The 18,458-nt window shown below is 40.0% G+C and overlaps 1 protein-coding gene across 1 annotated transcript; it reads left to right on the plus strand.

Moving 5' to 3' along the window:
• Nucleotides 1-14: 14 nt before the first annotated feature.
• Nucleotides 15-16,572, plus strand: DPCoAC (dephosphocoenzyme A carrier). The gene is made up of 8 exons (XM_073090802.1): nucleotides 15-219; nucleotides 3,577-3,664; nucleotides 9,983-10,130; nucleotides 10,894-11,082; nucleotides 12,420-12,590; nucleotides 13,561-13,646; nucleotides 14,328-14,511; nucleotides 15,581-16,572. Exons 2-8 carry the CDS (start codon nucleotides 3,601-3,603, stop codon nucleotides 15,717-15,719), a joined length of 981 nt encoding a protein of 326 aa, XP_072946903.1. The 5' UTR covers nucleotides 15-219; nucleotides 3,577-3,600; the 3' UTR covers nucleotides 15,720-16,572.
• Nucleotides 16,573-18,458: the final 1,886 nt, after the last annotated feature.

Consider the following 18,458-nt stretch of genomic DNA (forward strand, 5'->3'; position numbering starts at 1 on the left):
TTTTTGATCTGTGACCCAGTTTGAAAACAGCTGCAAAGTGCGATATTTGTGCCGTGTTTATTAAAAATTATCTACGAAATATTTATACGAGTGAGATAATAGAAGGAATGCCACGCCGAGGCTGACTTGTGCTTTTGCTAATAAAACAGTGTGTTTATCTGGTATTAAAGGTTAAGTGAATTTGTGGGCCGAAGTTCAAAAAAATATCGGGAATTCGAAGTGAGTAGACAAATCTATATGGGATTGTGTTCTAAATATAGATTATAGGTTTTGTCGATCGCAGTCGCGTGTTAGATCCTCTCGAAGTTAGTATTTAGACTTTGTACTTGTGTGAACAACGATCCCAAATAACATTTTTATACCTGTGAAAATAATCTCGATTTTCCAAGAACTTGTTGACCGAGGTATTAAATTATCTGTTTTGTTTTTTTAATTTCGCAACCAAAGGATCAACAAGTTATAAGTGCGCGCCAATTTTTCTTAAGAATGTTATTCTTAAGCCTGGGTTATGTATTATCTGTCAATGTTTTTTTTATTACGTAGATATTCAAGGTTGAATGATCTTACGGCCGCGCGCCAATTTTTATTTTTAATAATCTTTACTGCAAAATTCCTAGCGGTTATTTATTGGTTAAGTTGATTGAATTGTATGACTAAACTTCATAGAATAGTACTCTAGGATTAAATCGGTGATCTTAAGATATAAGATAAATATAAAATTAACTTACAGGTGTAATTTTGGTTTGATGCCAGAAAACTTGAAAAATGTCTTATGTAATTCTATTGTTACAGGCTAGTAATGTTATACTTATGTTGACAAACTATTATAGTAAACCCATAGATAAGTAAAGATTACTCACTCCTAAAAAGAAAATGTACCCAGTTTTGAGAATTGAAATACTTTCGTAAAAATGTTTTGCCACGTCTCCATGCTAAAATGTCCCTAAAATATTTGAAATAATTATTTATTTATTACGTAAATTACGTAATTATTACGTAAATTAGTTATTTATTCGTAAATTTTCTGTAAAAATGGTTTTATTTGTCAAGGATTCAAAAAAAGAACTTACTAAAATAAGCCGTTTGTGGCTTCATTCAATTTCAAGGCGGCGAAGTATCTTTACTAATCTATGAGTAAACCATTCATGCTACTTATAGATGTCAATTTAGTGCAACCTTGAAATTATGATATAATAGATAAATATACTGAATGGTAATTTCAAAAATGTTGAACTCATCCATCATGATTACTACAGTAGTAGTAAGCAACCACCTAATGATAAGTGGCAACTGCCACCCATAGGTATCTGTAATCAACCCTCGAGGAGATTCCTGAAAACCTGAAGTTTGCACATATATTGACTCCTCCTACGTATAATATTGTAATCCACAAAAGTACCATTTCATTTTTATTGCATAAATTGCCCTATTTTAATGTGTTTTATTTTACACAAGTAATGTTATAAAGCATATAAAATAAAATATACATACCAAATTACGACAAATTCGAAACTTTGAAAGGCTCTCCTGTAATATGATTATAGTAGGAGGGGTCGATATGTTGGTAGTTGATACTCTTAAAGAATAATTTGCAATGCCTGTGATAGTTTGTCTCCCTTACCACACTCTACTAATCAGAACTTGTTGTTATAAGGCATATATAGGTATAAGTTGGTTCAAATACAATATATAAATAAATTTATTCTAAAAAAAATATGTACGAACATTTTATAAAGACATTTTATTTTTCATATTCTTCTCTTTTATTTTTTACATTCTTCAAAGAATAGAAGCAGCAGTGATAGCCTAGTGGTTAAGAAACTCGGCCTCTCGATCGAAGGGTCCGAGGTTCAATTCCCAGGCACGCACCTCTGATTTTTCAAAGTTATGTGCGTATTAGAAATTAATTATCACTTGCTAAACGGTGAAGGAAAACATCGTGAGGAAACCTGCATACCTGAGAGATTTATAAAAAAAAAAAATCTCAAAGGTATGTGAAGTCTACCAATACGCACCTGGCCAGTGCGGTGGACTATGGCCTAATCCTTCTCATTATGAGAGGAGACCCGTGCCCAGCAGTGGGACAGTAATGGGTTGTTGTTGATGATGATGATGATTCTTCAAAGAAAACCCATTCGTTTGATACCTATACTATGCACCCTGCATTAAAGTAATTGGTCCGCAATTTTGAGGAGTCCAAAATAATATCACAATATAATAGAGCATGCATTGTCATTCAATCAAAACACATTTTCGATTAATTTGATACTGGGAAGTGGTTCAAAAGTAACTTGTAAGATTTGCCCCAAACTACTAATCTATGCCCCAAACATAAACAGCAAGTCATGAAATAATAAGCAACTTAAATAAAAACTTGTTTATCTTAAATGATAATAATCAAATTTATAATATAGGAAACTTTTTGTTAATAAACTTAAATTCAATGTCATTGAGAATAACTTACCTATTTAACATTATTTTAATCTGTTAGGACGTTTCCATTAAAATTATTTATTATATACCTCATTACTTAAATATGTGTTTTTTGGAAGTTTATCACATAATAAATATCCTTTAGTTCATTTACTCACATTAATTAATTTTTTATCTGACTGCTTTTTGTTGAAAACCACTAACAAAAGTAAGAGGTGCTATGTTAGCGTTCTAAGGTGTGGTATGGGAGACATACTAATCCAAGGTGATCCAACTTAGTCCTGAGGAAGAATCATGTTTTATCTTATCTGGGATTGATGATATTACCCATGTCACTTTTACAATTTAGACGAATCTAAAGATACCTCATATCTTAAAATCAGTCATGCTGTTTGAGCTGTAGGGCCGGCCAAAGAATGACACACTCGTACATACATGCAAGCATACTCACAGGCATACATACAGACAGAAACACATAGGTATGCGACGGAAGGCCTCGGGACACTACATATGCAAGAAAGAACTCGAACAACTGGTAGAAAAGTAGGTCAAAATAGCTTATAAATAGCTAAAAGGGGAAGGCCCCGTGAAGAAATACCTAACCTGATAGAGAGGCGGTTTTTTAGATAGTAGTACTATCTATACTAACTTAGTATACTATACTAACTTAGTACAGGTCACTATTAGGCCAAGTCCGACATACATGGTCTTAAACATCTTGACCCTATGATACGTAATTGTATTTTTTTCCTAGAGCTGTTCAAATATTACGTAAGCAGATTTATTACAATTATCTATCCCCCATCTTCCTTGTCAGCAAAATTAATTAAAGCTCTTTCCCCTTTCCCCATGCGTATGTAAACATTTTTCAATAAAGGTATTGTTTTTTTTTTAAATTATAATTTTATAATTGTTTAATCCCCGAAATTAGTTTCGTTTTCAAGCAAAACAATGTGAGGGTTGCCATTCGTGTAAATAAATAAATAACCGGTTATCCAAAATAAGCAAAGCAAAGGCCCCCCACCCCCCCATAGTGCTTACGTAATACTTGAACGGCCCCCTCATCAGAAAAAAAACATACATATATACGCTCAAGAGACATTATCCTTCGCAGTGTTGTAAATGTGTCCCCGTCGTCCGCAGATGGTGTGAGGTGATGTGAGCGCGATGGCGGTGGGCGAGGCGCGCGTGCCGCTGCTGCACGACGACCGGCCCGCGCACGCGCACCACGGTCAGTGGACTTTCGTATTGCTCCCCCAGGGCAGGGCCTGATAGCGCATCCGCTTGGAGGACTCCGGTTGTGTCCCGCCAGAGATCCTGGAGTTCTTCACCAAGCGCTGAGGACGGCCACCGGGGGTGTTTTAGTGCGGTAACAATCACACATAACCTGGCGTCGCTCCTACGGCGTCGGGTACCTTTTGAAGGTTTTCCCCTCGTAAAGAAAAAAAAGGTGGGAGATCCTGGAAGCAGCTTAGTCCTCAGGGGTAGCGGCGCGTCTGTGGCCAACTCAGGAATCTATTTTTATCCGGGGATAATCACAGATTATACAGCAGTAGCCACTTACCATTAGATGAACTGCATGCTCGTCTGCTACTCCTATATTATAAAAAAACTCGGTTCTCGGGATGGATATATTGATTTACCATATATTGTGAATCGATTATTATTGCTTTGTATGAGTAAATATTACTTAAATCTTACTTACTAAAATAGTAGGTATCAATTTATCGTCAATGTCGAGAACATGAAATATTATAGATATATTTTTTTCTTTTTTTATAATATAAGAGTAGCAGACGAGCATGCAGTCCACCTGATGGTAAGTGGCTTTTGCCGCCCATGGACATCTGTAATAAACCCCAGATAGGATTAGATATTCCTACCTGAGGTCGGCCACAGACTGGAATGCCTCAGAAAAGTCTTTCTCCCTTACCACACCCCTCAAACCGGAACACAGCAGCACCTAACACTGCTGTTATTAGGTAGAAATAGGTGTGGCGGTGGTGCCGCCGGAGTCGAACCACAAAGGGTTCTACCACCTTCAAAAAGATAATTAAAGAAAACAGTCAAGTAGCAAGACATTTTTGTCCAACAATATTAAAATACTATTAATTTTGACGACGATCTCGGCACGAATTATAGGGAAACATGTTTGTAGCGTTTTTCAGCAACTTGTTAAGAGATGGCGCCACGCCACTTACCCTGAGTCACGCTATCCAGTTTTTCCAAATCATCTAGGGGTAATAAACTTCTCTGAAGTGTTACCCTATATAAACCACAGTACCGTTACATAGCTGTTATAAATGAAATAGCGGTGTCGAACAAAATGTCACATTTGACGCTTTTGTAGGTGATTAATGATTTTATTGAAGGGGCCTTGACCATAGTTGAAGATACGCGCGCCCTACGTTCGCCTGTTGAAACAATTAGGTTAATAACAGCGGTATGTACGCTCCGATGCCACCGATAATTGGTCGCTTTTGCTCAATCAGTAACATTTGGTTAATGATTGAGCAAAAGCGAAAACGGTTATTTGTGGTAATTTTAACTAGTCCAAGATATAGAGAGGGAGGGGGGGGGGGTGCATGTGGAATGCGGAAGAATGTATCTAGCGTGCCCGTGGTCCTGACAAAGGGTGTTCAGAGCAACACCGTGGGGTTTTAGCCGATAGGAGTCTGGCATATCCTCACCGCTACCCCCGCGGGCGGGGCAGAGGAACCCATGCAAGGTATCCCCGCGGAAAAGTGTTAAATACATTGTATATGGAACATGTTAAATACAAAACTCGTATTTTAGACGCCAATTTTATTACAGTGTTTTTGGACCATTCGGCTCTGTCTTCAGATCAGTCATGTAATAATTATTTTGCATTGTCATCCGATTTACATATACATGCAAAGTTCAAAGGGATACCGAATTCGAACATGCGAACTTATAAATATCCCAACTTTCTTGTTGAAACCTTTGATAAGAATTATAGAAAGATACTTTACCGCCTTTAAATTGAAAGAACCAAAAAAAGGATGATTTTAATAATTATTTTTTGAATTCTTGACAAATAAAAAACATCTTTAGAGAAAATTTAGGTACAAATAACTAATACTACGTAATTTCACACACTTTTCCGAGACAGACTTTTCCGAGGCGTTCCAGCTTAGTCCTCAGGGGTAGCGGCGCATCTGTGGCCGACCTCAGGTAGGAATGTCTAATCCTATCTGGGGTTGATTACAGATGTCCATGGGCGGCAGTAGCCACATCAGGTGGACTGCATGCTCGTCTGCTATTCTTATATTATAAAAAAAAAAAAAAAAAAAAATTTAGATAATGAATAAATAAGTATTTCAAGGGCTTTAGGGACATTTTAGAACGGAGATGTGGCAACACATTATTTACGCAACAATTTCAGTTCTCAAAACTGGTTTCTTGTTAGGAGTGATCAATCTATGTATTTTACTCATCTAAGGTTGAAATCTCAAATTCATGAAAATTGTTTGCGCAGTTACGAATATTAGCATTTACGAACATAGTGCTTTGTGATTTAGATATATGTATAGTTATTATAATTATGTATACACAATTGTGTTTAAACGCCTTTTGTTCAATATGTATGTTTCACACGTTTACAAAACAATTAAACTATACTATCTATGTTAGCTAACCCTTCAGTCTACAGCTATAAGGTCCAGCTTAGGAGCAGGTTTAATCTAGTTGATAACAATGATCTTAATTAACCACTGTTTATTAAAGTCATTGGTATGAGTACTTTGTTTACGTACAACGGATTATGTTTGCTTAGTTGAAGATAAAAATAGTTCTTATAGATGTACACACGTAAGAAGTTTTTCTTCTCTGGTATTTTATACAATATTGACTAAAGCAAAATATGTGTATATGTCTATAAAAATATGTGTTACATTACATGATAACTTCGTCCCACGCCAAAAAGTATGTGTAACATCGGCGAGCGTAACTTTGTCCCACGGTACAATACACTCTGCTCTGTTTTCTCAAACGTGGCAAATTCAAATCAGTTTATTTGTGAATAAGGTAAACATAATATAATGGCTGTTGGGTGTCAAAACAATTTTGGACAATCGCTTATTCTACCACTGAGTGGCTTACAAATATATATATGTAGGTTGAACAATCTAATTTAAAATTCAAAATTCGTATTTTCATTATAATAAATTCCAAACAATTAAAATATTTATAATACATGTCAATGGGAATATCGTCAAGGTAAATTAAATAATGATTAAAAGCAAAAATTTGATAATTCCAAAGTCATGCAAAAAATAATGATCCTTTCCTAAAATTGAAATAATAGTAGAAGATCCGAAGCTAAATCGAACTGGACCGAGCTGATAATAGAATGAAACTCATTTTATAACGAAATTAGTACATTGGGTAATACATTAAAAATGGGTTTGCTAAAAAAATCCTGGACAGGATAATTCTAATTATTTTTTGAAAAAAAACCATAACACCTGATGGTAAGTGATCACAAATCACAATAGAATGGTATGAACGCTACTTTGTTGCAATCTTCATTAAGATTAAATCTTGCGTCATTGTTTGTATTTTGTAGTTTTAATTCTTAAGCTGTTTCATTTCATTACAGTGTAACAACATTAATGACGTTTCTATGTTATTACTGAATAACAAATAAGGTTTGTTCAAAATAAGCCGAGAATTAGATGTCGGCTTATGTATAAACGTATCCGTACGCTTGAATCACCATTTTGGAGTCTATCACACGATCGACGGGATACAATACCATTAGATTTTTTTTATAATAAAAGAGTAGCCGACGAGCATGTACCGTGTCAATCTGATGGTAAGTGGCTACTGCCTCCCATAGACATTTGTAATCAACCCAAGATAACGTTAGATACCTACGTCGTGATAGTCGTGAGATCGACCACAAATGCGCCGCTACCTCTGAGGAATAAGCTGGATTGCCTCGGATAAGTATGTCTCGCTTATGGGGTGTGATAAGCCAGAACACAGCAGCGCTACACTGCTGTTATAACAGAAATAGGTGTGGCGGTGGTGCCGCCGGGAAGAACCACAAATGGTTCTACCGCCCAATGATTAATTGATAAAAGATGAATTTATATTTCTGTTATATGTATATCTGGCTTTAGTAAATCAATGGCACCCTTAAAAGAAAATCTTATTTAGGGCCAATGAGCTAGAATGAGCAGCAAATATCGACTTCACTATAAACGCACCTTTACCCCCGACATCTGTTTACAAACAGAGCATAAGTATCTTTAGTAAATATTGTAATATTCTATGTTTAGTTTCATTTAGTTACTTGCGTGAGTTTAATGTAGTAAGGCGTGTATTTTGAAAAATAATCGTAAATATAGTTTCATGTAATTATAATGAATGGTAAATAATATTGTGTGTGATGGAAACCAATGTACATAATGACGGGTTTAATGTTAAAATTACGCGTAAGACACGTGAGTAATTAATCTTATGGTATTTTTTTTCATAATTTATTATTAGTTTCAAGTTTCAAGGTAATGTTTTTTTTATTAAATTCGAGTATGACGTACGTATTGGGCATCGTAATGAACTCGAAATAATTTTTAGGGTTCCGTACTCGAACGGGTTTCAACGGAACCCTATTACTAAGCCTCCGCTGTCTGTCCGTCTGTCACGGAGCTCTATCTCCTGAGCCGTAATAATAAACTTTCACAATGCATTTACTTAAAAGAACAGTTCCTTAATTGATTCCTAGATTGAAAATTATTTTCTACTTTTTAGTTGATTTTATCATAAAAGCGTGTTTTTTAGTTTTTTGAACTATATTTATTCAAAATAAACTCGTTCGATTCCATGGTAAGGAATATAGGTGCTACTATCCGGTATCCGGTCGGATAGGTGCTGCTATGCGGTATCCGGCCGGGTAGTGTTTAGGTCGCTGGATAGGCCGGATACCGGATAGTTGCCGGATATCCGTTGCATCACTAGTAGCCACTTATCATCAGGTGGACTAGATGTACGACTGCTACTCCTATATTATAAAAATAAAGTGAGGCGTATCAGGCGATTATTACTAACAGGCGGTAGCAACGACGATGGACCTCAAGTGTGATGTAAGCATGTTTTTCTTAAAAAATTATCAATAATATCGGAAATTTTTTTTTGCTCATCTGTGAAATTAATCATATACACTTAGCACTGTAAGCCTCACTTTAAGCTAATGAATTGCGATTATTTTAAGCACATACTTATCTTTAAAATATAAATTAATAATATCTTTAAAATATAATTAATGCAATAAATATTTAATTATTTTATTTAATTTTAATTATTTTTAAACATTAAGATGAGAAGGTAAAGCGTCGATTCGACTTAACGTTTCTTAACGCTTCCGAAGCAAGTGGATTCATTACTTGTTAACTTCTGAAGTTGATTCAATGCATACGAAGCAATTGGATTCATTTATTAGCATTCTAAAGTTCATGTAATGCTTTCGAAGAAATTTATATATTAATTACCAATTTCGGAATAATTGAATGCTTTGGAAGCAATTGGATTCGTTCATTTGATAACTTCTGAAGTGGCATGGGCTGTAAGTTTAATTGTTCTAACTCGAATTGAAAACAATTTATTTATTTATTTTATTTATTATCATGATCACCAAAATAATGTACACCAAATAAAAGCAACAATCATAAATACAGAGGAAAGAGGTAAGTGTCATTACAATTATAGGTGAAGACAGCATGCAGTCAATGCAGCAATTTATTTTAAGTAGGATTTTTAATCCATTTTTGAACGTCAGTTAAGGTTTTAAAAATTGATGAAACAAAACATAAATGAAAGTACACACTATACTCACGATATGCTGTTTTAAATTTTATTGCCAATACTTCGACCCATTTGTATGTGTCGTGGTCACGGCACAGTGACGCCACGTTTCGTGAATTTTGTATATATCTCACGATAACTCACGTTAACGTAGTTTGAAATTATAAAAATCAAGGTAATTTATTTAAAGAACATTCTTTACAGAATGTTTTTTGTATGGCAATAACTTACCACACCTTCGGAAAATGTTACGTTATGAAGAAATTCAAAAGTTATTTTGAACGTGGTAGAAGCCTCTGTGGTTCGACTCCGGCGGCACCACCGCCACGTCTATTTATGCCTAGTAACAGCAGTGTTAAGCGCTGCTGTGTTTCGATTTGAAAGGTGTGGTAAGGGGACATACTTATCTGAGGTGTTTCAACTTAGTCCTCAGGAGTAGAGGCGTATCTCTGGCCGACCTCAGGTAGGAAACTAATCACCAGATGAACTGCATGTTCGGCTGTTATTCCTATTAAGGGACCCACACACAAGTACATACATACATATACACACATTGGCACACAGTCCGGGGTGCGTTACTGATGTGTGTGTGTACATGTATCGCTGTGAATGTGTGTATATGTATGTATGTACATGTGTGTGTGTATGTGGTTAACTTGTGAGCCCACACTATGATGTCAAAGGTGGTTCATTCTGAACAGTTATGCCCTTATCTCTGCAGTACCAGCGAGCGAGCACGCGGGCGGCGCTCGCAAGCTGAGCGGCGGCGCGGCGGTGGTGACGTCACTGGTGGCGGGCGCCGCCGCCGGAGCGCTCGCGAAGACGGTCATCGCGCCGCTCGACCGCACCAAGATCAATTTCCAGACCTCGTGAGTATTGCTGTGATTCAGTGGCGGCCCTAGCAAAAAAAATATGTGGTGCGACATCTCATGGTGGTGCTCCCTAGGTCCTGGTGACGTTTTTCTTTTTTTTTTTGGCTCGCACCCTATAGTTTGCAGCCAAGTATCTTAAGTAGCCGTTCAATTAACAGACTACTCTCTTTACTAAACAGTTATGTTCGGGTGTTTTTGGCGCGTCTCATATGACGGCGCCCGGTGTGGACGCATAATTCATAATCGCTTGCATGGCCCAGGGGCGGCCTCTGCTGTGATTGTTTACATGTCCAGGCGTTATGTTGTGGGACTTTATCTGATTTGATGTTAGATGCTAACTGCTCTGGTTGATTTTATGGGAGTTAATTCAGGTCCTATGGGATCAGCACATAAACATCTGTAACAGACTCAACAGGACGGCATCTATCGCATGGAGGACTACTTGATGTTGATCACAGATGCTTTGTTGTTGTTAAATAGTTATGATTACACCACAAATCTTAACACACTAGCTTTATTATTAAGGTTAAGGTCGTATTTAGAATGCAGCGGTAGGTTTAGTAGCTTTTATGTATGTTCATTGGGGATGATTAACGAAATAGTAAACAAGTTAGATGCGCACTGGGTTCTGAGTTCGATACTCGGGCAGCCAGGTAAATAAATAACGAATTTAGATTTCTCTTGTGTATCAAAAAGTTTGCGTATTTATCTATGTGTATCCATCCATGTGAGTCTGACAGTTCGGTATATCTGTCCGCAGTCAGACCCCGTACTCATGGCGCGCGGCAGTACAGTTCCTGTCGCACAGCGCCCGCACGGAGGGCTGGGCGGCGCTGTGGCGCGGCAACAGCGCGACCATGGCGCGCATCGTGCCCTACGCCGCGATACAGTTCACCGCGCACGAGCACTGGAAGCGGCTGCTCGGCGTCGACACGCCGCAGACTGCGCAGTGAGTACACACACGTACACACACACACACACACGCACACACACACACACACACACACACACACACAAACACACACACACACACACACGTACGCACACGAGCACGCGCATACACACACGCACACACACACACAGAGACACTGAGACAGAAGGAGCAGACAAGCCAGACACACGCGCAGGCAAATACGCACACACAGGAAGAATGCATATACAGGCACAGTAACAAACAACCGAAAAATTGTAATGCAAATTCTTGTCTTTATTTTAAGCGATAGGTACATCGATACAATCACTTAAAAAAAAGTATTAGTATTAGAATTAATTAAATACACAACTTTGTTTTCTAGAAAATTATGGAAATTATTTAGTTAATCACAGCATTAAGATTTTTTCATTAAACAACTGATTTTTTTTGCCAAAATTTTGATTATTATTCGTACATAATAGGATCAGGTTTACCTTCAGCATAAAATAATAAAGAACCTTTAAATATATGATTTTAAACTTAAACTATCGCGGTATTGAGACATTGTATTATGTAACGGGTACTCACGATATGCGTTTTTTATTGCCGATATTTCGACCCATTGCATGGATCGTGGTCACGGCAAAACAATAATATATTGCGAATATCGGCAATAAAAAAACGCATATCGTGAGTACCCGTTACATAATACAATGTCTCAATACCGCGATAGTTTAAGTTTTATACCTTTAAGTAAGTTTAATACCTTCAAATATCTCATAGAGTAAACCTACATTTGAACGACACTAATCATTATCTTACGTTTTTACGTTAGAAACTCCCATTATAGCAACGGTATCTAATCGTTATCGTATCAACATCTAATATTGTAAGTGCAAATAAATGAGCAAACCATTGCCACTGTACTGATAACGTTTATGTCAGACATTCTAGGATTTTCTAAGTCGCATTGAGGGCCACCGTAGATATACTACTTTTAGCTTCGGCAAATGATTTTAATGTTTTTCGGATGCTAGATGCAGTTATTAAATGCAATCGTTTATGCCGTGGTCGCTACTTTTAGACGCTCGATGAGGTTTAGGACGGCAACTTAGATAGCGAGTGAAGCGACTCGCCAATACATGATGCAGTCTCGATCATCGATGTCTGATAGGATGATACTATCATTTCTAGGCTGTTAAATCTCTTTAGGGTTCAACTCCAAACACATCCAGCACTGGGCATTACTGTTATTAGGCAGAAATACGAGCTGGTGACCACCAGCACGGAGTGACCACTCCGGAGTTGAATCACGAAGGGTCCTACCACCTTCAAGTCTTGTTTAAAGGCCCCCTTTTATCAACATGTGTAAGGGAGCAGCCGGTGCTGCTGCTGGTGGCGGGCTCGCTGGCGGGCGTGACGTCACAGAGCGCGACGTACCCGCTGGACCTGGCGCGCGCGCGCATGGCGGTGGCGGACTACCGCACGCTGCGCGCCGTGTTCGCGCGCGTCGTGCGGGAGGAGGGGCCGCGCACACTGTACAGGTGAGCGGGGCGGGGGGAGGGGGGGGGACACGGGGCCGTCGCCGACTACCGCACGCTGCGCGCCGTGTTCGCGCGCGTCGTGCGGGAGGAGGGGCCGCGCACACTGTACAGGTGAGCGGGGCGGGGGGGGGGGGGACACGGGGCCGTCGCCGACTACCGCACGCTGCGCGCCGTGTTCGCGCGCGTCGTGCGGGAGGAGGGGCCGCGCACACTGTACAGGTGAGCGGGGCGGGGGGGGGGGGGACACGGGGCCGTCGCCGACTACCGCACGCTGCGCGCCGTGTTCGCGCGCGTCGTGCGGGAGGAGGGGCCGCGCACACTGTACAGGTGAGCGGGGCGGGGGGAGGGGGGGGGGGACACGGGGCCGTCGCCGACTACCGCACGCTGCGCGCCGTGTTCGCGCGCGTCGTGCGGGAGGAGGGGCACAAATAGGCGTGCTGCGGTTAATGGAAGCTGCACGCACTAGGAGTGGAAGTTCTTGTCGCTGTAGTTCCGGGACTAGAATAGGGCTACGGTAACTCCTGCCTGTAGTAAGAGGCGACTAAAAGGGGGCTTCCGGGGCTGCGGGCGGCAAGAGTGGGAGCTCTAGCCGTCCTGTAAGCGATCCCGGGAAGGACGGCGGTATGTGTGGTCGCATAGCGTCGTGTACACCAAATGGTGCGGGAGGAACGAAATCTGCTCCCCCAGGGCAGAGCCCGGTCGGGGCATCGCGCTTGCAGGACTCCGGTTGCGTTCCGTCGGAGATCCCGGAGTTCTCCAACAAACGTTGAGGACGGCCACCGGGGTTTTACTGCGGTAAGAATCCCACATAACCCGGCGACGCTCCCACGTAAAACAAAAGGAGTGGAAGTTCTACACTCTTTTTCGCAAATATTTGAATATTGAATTAGGAATAGTGAACGCGTATGCTGGGGACGGGATGTATGTTAATTGTTCGGTTTAATGATGTTTCTACATCTGTCTGTTACAGAGGCTACCCTGCGACCGTAATGGGGGTGATACCATACGCTGGCGTTTCCTTCTTCACATATGACTATTTGAAGCATTGGTACCTTGGTGAGTGTTCACCATATTTCCCACTGATTCCTGTTCCTGTTCATATTGCATGAATTTCAATTATCATTTCTTAGTGTTCATCTCTTAGGTTCATCTACATTATGTAAGCTTTCCTGAGAATTAATTTACATGTATTTTTCGTAAATTATTGGCAATCTATCTTTCATTTTATATCGCTTATCGTTCGTTATTTATAATCAATCTATCCTATTCTTACCTACTAAAGATTGAAATTTCATTCTTTGGTAGACAAAACATTGGATAGCGTTATTATTAATATTTGTAAATTACTAATCTTCAGACCAATTCGTAATCTAGTAAATCTAAATCTCTTTCGCTCGTTCTCTCGAGGGCTTACGGCTGCGACTTTTTTACTTCAAACAAAACATTTATCTTAGATATGTTATTCGCCCCCCTCCCCCAACAGATCTATTTTGCTCCACCCCTAGAGAGCTCACGACAACGACACTTACCCCAAATAAAGCTTTAGTTCTAAGAAATACTAATCTCCCCCTTCAGACCTATTCGGTTGCTCCTCGCACGGGCAGACGGCAACGACTTTTACCTCAAACAAAACGTTTATCTCAGACATGTTATAACCAGATCTATTCGGTGCGTCCTCAAGGCATTTACGCTATGAGAAAACATTGAATTAAAACATGATAATCCGCCCCCCTCCAGATCTATTCGGCACCTCCCCGCGCGGGCTGACGAACGTGTTGTTCGGCGGCGTGGCGGGCGCGTTCGGGCAGACCGCGTCGTACCCGCTGGACATCGTGCGGCGCCGCATGCAGACCGGCTGCCGGCGGCCCGACGGCACCTACCCCTGCGCTAACGCCGTCGACACGCTGCTGTCCGTGTACAGGTGAGGGTGTTCGGGCAGACCGCGTCGTACCCGCTGGACATCGTGCGGCGCCGCATGCAGACCGGCTGCCGGCGGCCCGACGGCACCTACCCCTGCGCTAACGCCGTCGACACGCTGCTGTCCGTGTACAGGTGAGGGTGTTCGGGCAGACCGCGTCGTACCCGCTGGACATCGTGCGGCGCCGCATGCAGACCGGCTGCCGGCGGCCCGACGGCACCTACCCCTGCGCTAACGCCGTCGACACGCTGCTGTCCGTGTACAGGTGAGGGTGTTCGGGCAGACCGCGTCGTACCCGCTGGACATCGTGCGGCGCCGCATGCAGACCGGCTGCCGGCGGCCCGACGGCACCTACCCCTGCGCTAACGCCGTCGACACGCTGCTGTCCGTGTACAGGTGAGACGGGACAGGACGTGGGGGACGCGAGTACCCGGAGACTTTAGTTCATTTCAAATCAGAAATGATAAAAAAGATAAATGTAATCGTCAAATGAGGGTATGAACTAAAATGAGGTATAAAAAGGCGCTGTAGATCAAGCGATGTCTCCAGTAAGCACTGGAGATTCTATTTTTGATTGATGTAAAAAATGTTACTCTGCCACTTTTGTTGTAAAATTGCTTATTTGTGTTTAATTTTTATTTTGTTAATTTATTTAGGAAGTAAAAGTTCTATATAGGGTTGTTCACAAATTACAAATGTGATTGTGCGGCAGTGACTACTTACATCAGATAGACTGCATGCCCGTTTGCTAAATATATATACAATTGAATGTTAGTCTGTATCTCATTTATAGAATCGTAAACTATGCATTTGATCATGTGATGATCTTTAGCAAAGTTGCTGTGCATGAGCCCACGAAGGTTTCTGAGTTGGTACGAGTAATTTACGACAGATAGCACGACTGTCATTTCAATGAAGGTACAAATTTTCAGTTATATGTATGTCATGTTATTTTTTTAAACGCGGGCAAAGTTATTTCTACTAGTTATTTATAAAAAAATCTGAAGAAATAGAATAAACAAATACTATAATGTATGTATAGTGTAACTTAGTTACTAATTATCCCTTCCAGGACGGAGGGCTGGCGCGGGTTCTTCAAGGGCCTCAGCATGAACTGGGTGAAGGGCCCCATCGCAGTGGGAATCTCCTTCGCGACGTACGACTCCATCAAGGCTTTCCTTAGGGACATAGCGCTAACCGTCACCTCGTGATCCCTTAAGGGATTCTGTACTTCGAATGACGCTACCTTCTATGGATGGATTCAATGTGTTAAATATTGAATAATGTTGCTTCGGTTTGTGGGTAGTGATAGTGTGTTGTGGCTACGTTTGTAGCGTATACAGCAAGCAATAAGTGCGAATCAAAATGCTTCGGAAGTGATTATGTGAGGGATTCTTGAGGGATTCAGTGCTTTTAAATAATGAATCGTGTTGCTTCGGTGTGTGACAGCATCTTTCAAGTTGTTTCGAAGCGTTGGATTGTAGTAAGTAACTTCGGTATAAATCAAAATGCTTCGGAAGTGAGTTAGCCCTCACCTCGTGAAAGTTTGAAGGATAGATTCTATACTTCGAATGAATGCTGCTTCGGTATGTGAGTGACATCATAAGGCAGCGTCCTTAGATTGAAAGTAACGATATTGATCAAAGTGCTTCTGAAATGTCGGAAATGTGCTCTAAGATATTGATTCAGTACTTCAGATAATGAATCTTGGTTCGGTTTGTGGGTGAGATAAAATTGTGACTACGGCCGAAGCGTTGGAGTGTAGCTTCGGTATGAATCAAAATGCTTCTGAAGTGCACGATAATAAAGAAATACTGAAAAAATATTGATTAAAACTGTGCCGAATATATATTACAATACGATTTGCACTTCGAAATACTTGAATTGATTACGCAACAATAAAAAAGAAAGCAAGAAAGAAAGAAAAAAAAGGAAAAAAGATATATAATTTTGGTTATTATCGAAGTAACTGAATTTGATGTTTTAGGACATTACGGTGGCAGCAATTGTAGAAAATAAATCCCAATGCTTCGGAAACATTTGGAACTCAATAAATTGTGTTTTTAACAAAGTATATAACAATATATAATAATAAATTTATTATCAATTATGTTATTTTACTAATGATTGATAGACTATGAATCCAGTTGCTTCGTGAAAGTTGATTCAATTACAGCAGTTGGCTGTTAGTGAATCCAAATGCTTCGGAAGTATATTTAGAGGCGAATGTATGAATCCAATTGCTTCGGAAGAACCAATTAACTGCAGAAGGCAGGGACTTAACAAATTGTGTAAATGTTAGCTAAATTAAAGATTTTTGTAATGGATTCATGGTGATTGTGTATTTTTATCACGCTTATATATTTTTATATAACTTTAACAGTTGCAGCATACATTTTTTGATATTATGTTGTCGTTGTTCGACTGTGGCACCACTGTCACCATATTTTGTTTTATATAGCGGTATGTTTCGATTTAGAGGGTGTGGTGAGACAGATATGTTAGTAAACGGCGATTCTCTTGCATATCACTCATTCTATCTAAGTTAAGCTATGTGAGAACTTGGATGGGTGACCGGTAGTGGCGAAATGTATGCGCGTGGACGACGTCCTCACAGTCGAACTAACGACACACCATATTAGATATTTTCACAAACACGCTTAAGTTATCACAACATTAGGACAATTTAATTTATTATTAAGCGCATTGAGGCAACGAAAGTACGTCGGGTAGTAATAGATTCTGAATAAAGAGTATATTTTCGAATATAATAACATAATGAAGGTATTAGAACCCTTTGTGGTTCAACTATGGCGGCACCACCGTCACACCTATTTATGCCTTATAACAGTAGTTTTAAGCGCTGCTGTGTTCTGGTTTGAAGGGTGTGGTAAGTGAACAATACTTTTCCGAGGCGTTTCAGCTTAGTCCTAAGGAGTACCGGCGCATCTGTGGCCGATCTCAGGCAGGAATATCTAATCCTATCTGGGGTTGATTACAGATGTCTATGGGCGGCAGTAGTCACTTACCATCAGGTGGACTGCAAGCTCGTCTGCTCCTATATTATAAAAAAATCGGCAAAGATCTTACCGGACAGCGGCCGTGCTATGACAGTCTCAGTCTCTTGTATGTATGTAACATGTCGAGAAAACTTCCATAGCGTGATTCAGAATACGTAAAGCGCCATCTCTTGACGAGTAGCGGGAAGTTGCCTCATATTGAATTTGTTAGACGCACAACCGTTCGTCTAGATGTCTTATAAAACAATGAATACAGACATATTTTTGACATTTGCAACTTTTTTTTTACTATTTAATAAATGTACTGTACGTTCTGTAATGTAATGTACGTACGTTCTGTTGTACGGTCACTCAACAATTGATATGATTGTTGCTTGTTTAACAATTTGTAGTTCTGTTAACCCGACGTACCTTTGTAGCTCAATGTGTAATTTTAATGCCCGTTATTAAAAATCAATCTATCCATCATTGACCACATTTGATTATTTATCTTTGTCAATGATATCTCTGGTAGGCAATATTTGGATAGGTCGAATATTAATAACAAGTATATGTAATATATCATCCTTATATACGACTGATCACAATAAGACAATAATGTTTGATATATTTAATTGTTAAATATCTCGTAGTGTGTACCTACGTAGCGATAGATTTACACTTATAACTTACACACATAGATAAGTATAGATATCTCACCTTGTAATTGAAGGAAGCCACAAATGGCTAACACATGTAAAATGGCTGACTGTTTTCCCATTACGTCTTCGACTGTCATGATGTAGTTTACGCGGGACAATGCCGACATGTGCAGTTAAGTGGTGCTAAAATAACACGAAATCGAAGGAAAAGTGCGAAGAAATATCGTTTGAAAATGCTCCGTTTTTTACGTACGTTACGGTACGGTACGTTACGTTTTTACTACGTTTT

The sequence above is a fragment of the Epargyreus clarus genome, unplaced genomic scaffold (assembly GCF_041222505.1).
Source record: "Epargyreus clarus isolate Ecla_fem2 unplaced genomic scaffold, WU_Ecla_fem_2.2 ptg000033l, whole genome shotgun sequence".
Classification (NCBI taxonomy): Eukaryota; Metazoa; Arthropoda; class Insecta; order Lepidoptera; family Hesperiidae; genus Epargyreus; species Epargyreus clarus.

What these genes read in the sequence shown, in the direction of transcription:
- DPCoAC (XM_073090802.1), top strand. Translation starts at nt 3,601, where the DNA reads ATGGCGGTGGGCGAGGCGCGCGTGCCGCTGCTGCACGACGACCGGCCC. An exon ending in GACACGCCGCAGACTGCGCA is followed by an intron (nt 11,083 to 12,419) that starts GTGAGTACACAC and finishes AACATGTGTAAG; the next exon opens with GGAGCAGCCGGTGCTGCTGC. An exon ending in GGGCCGCGCACACTGTACAG is followed by an intron (nt 12,591 to 13,560) that starts GTGAGCGGGGCG and finishes TGTCTGTTACAG; the next exon opens with AGGCTACCCTGCGACCGTAA.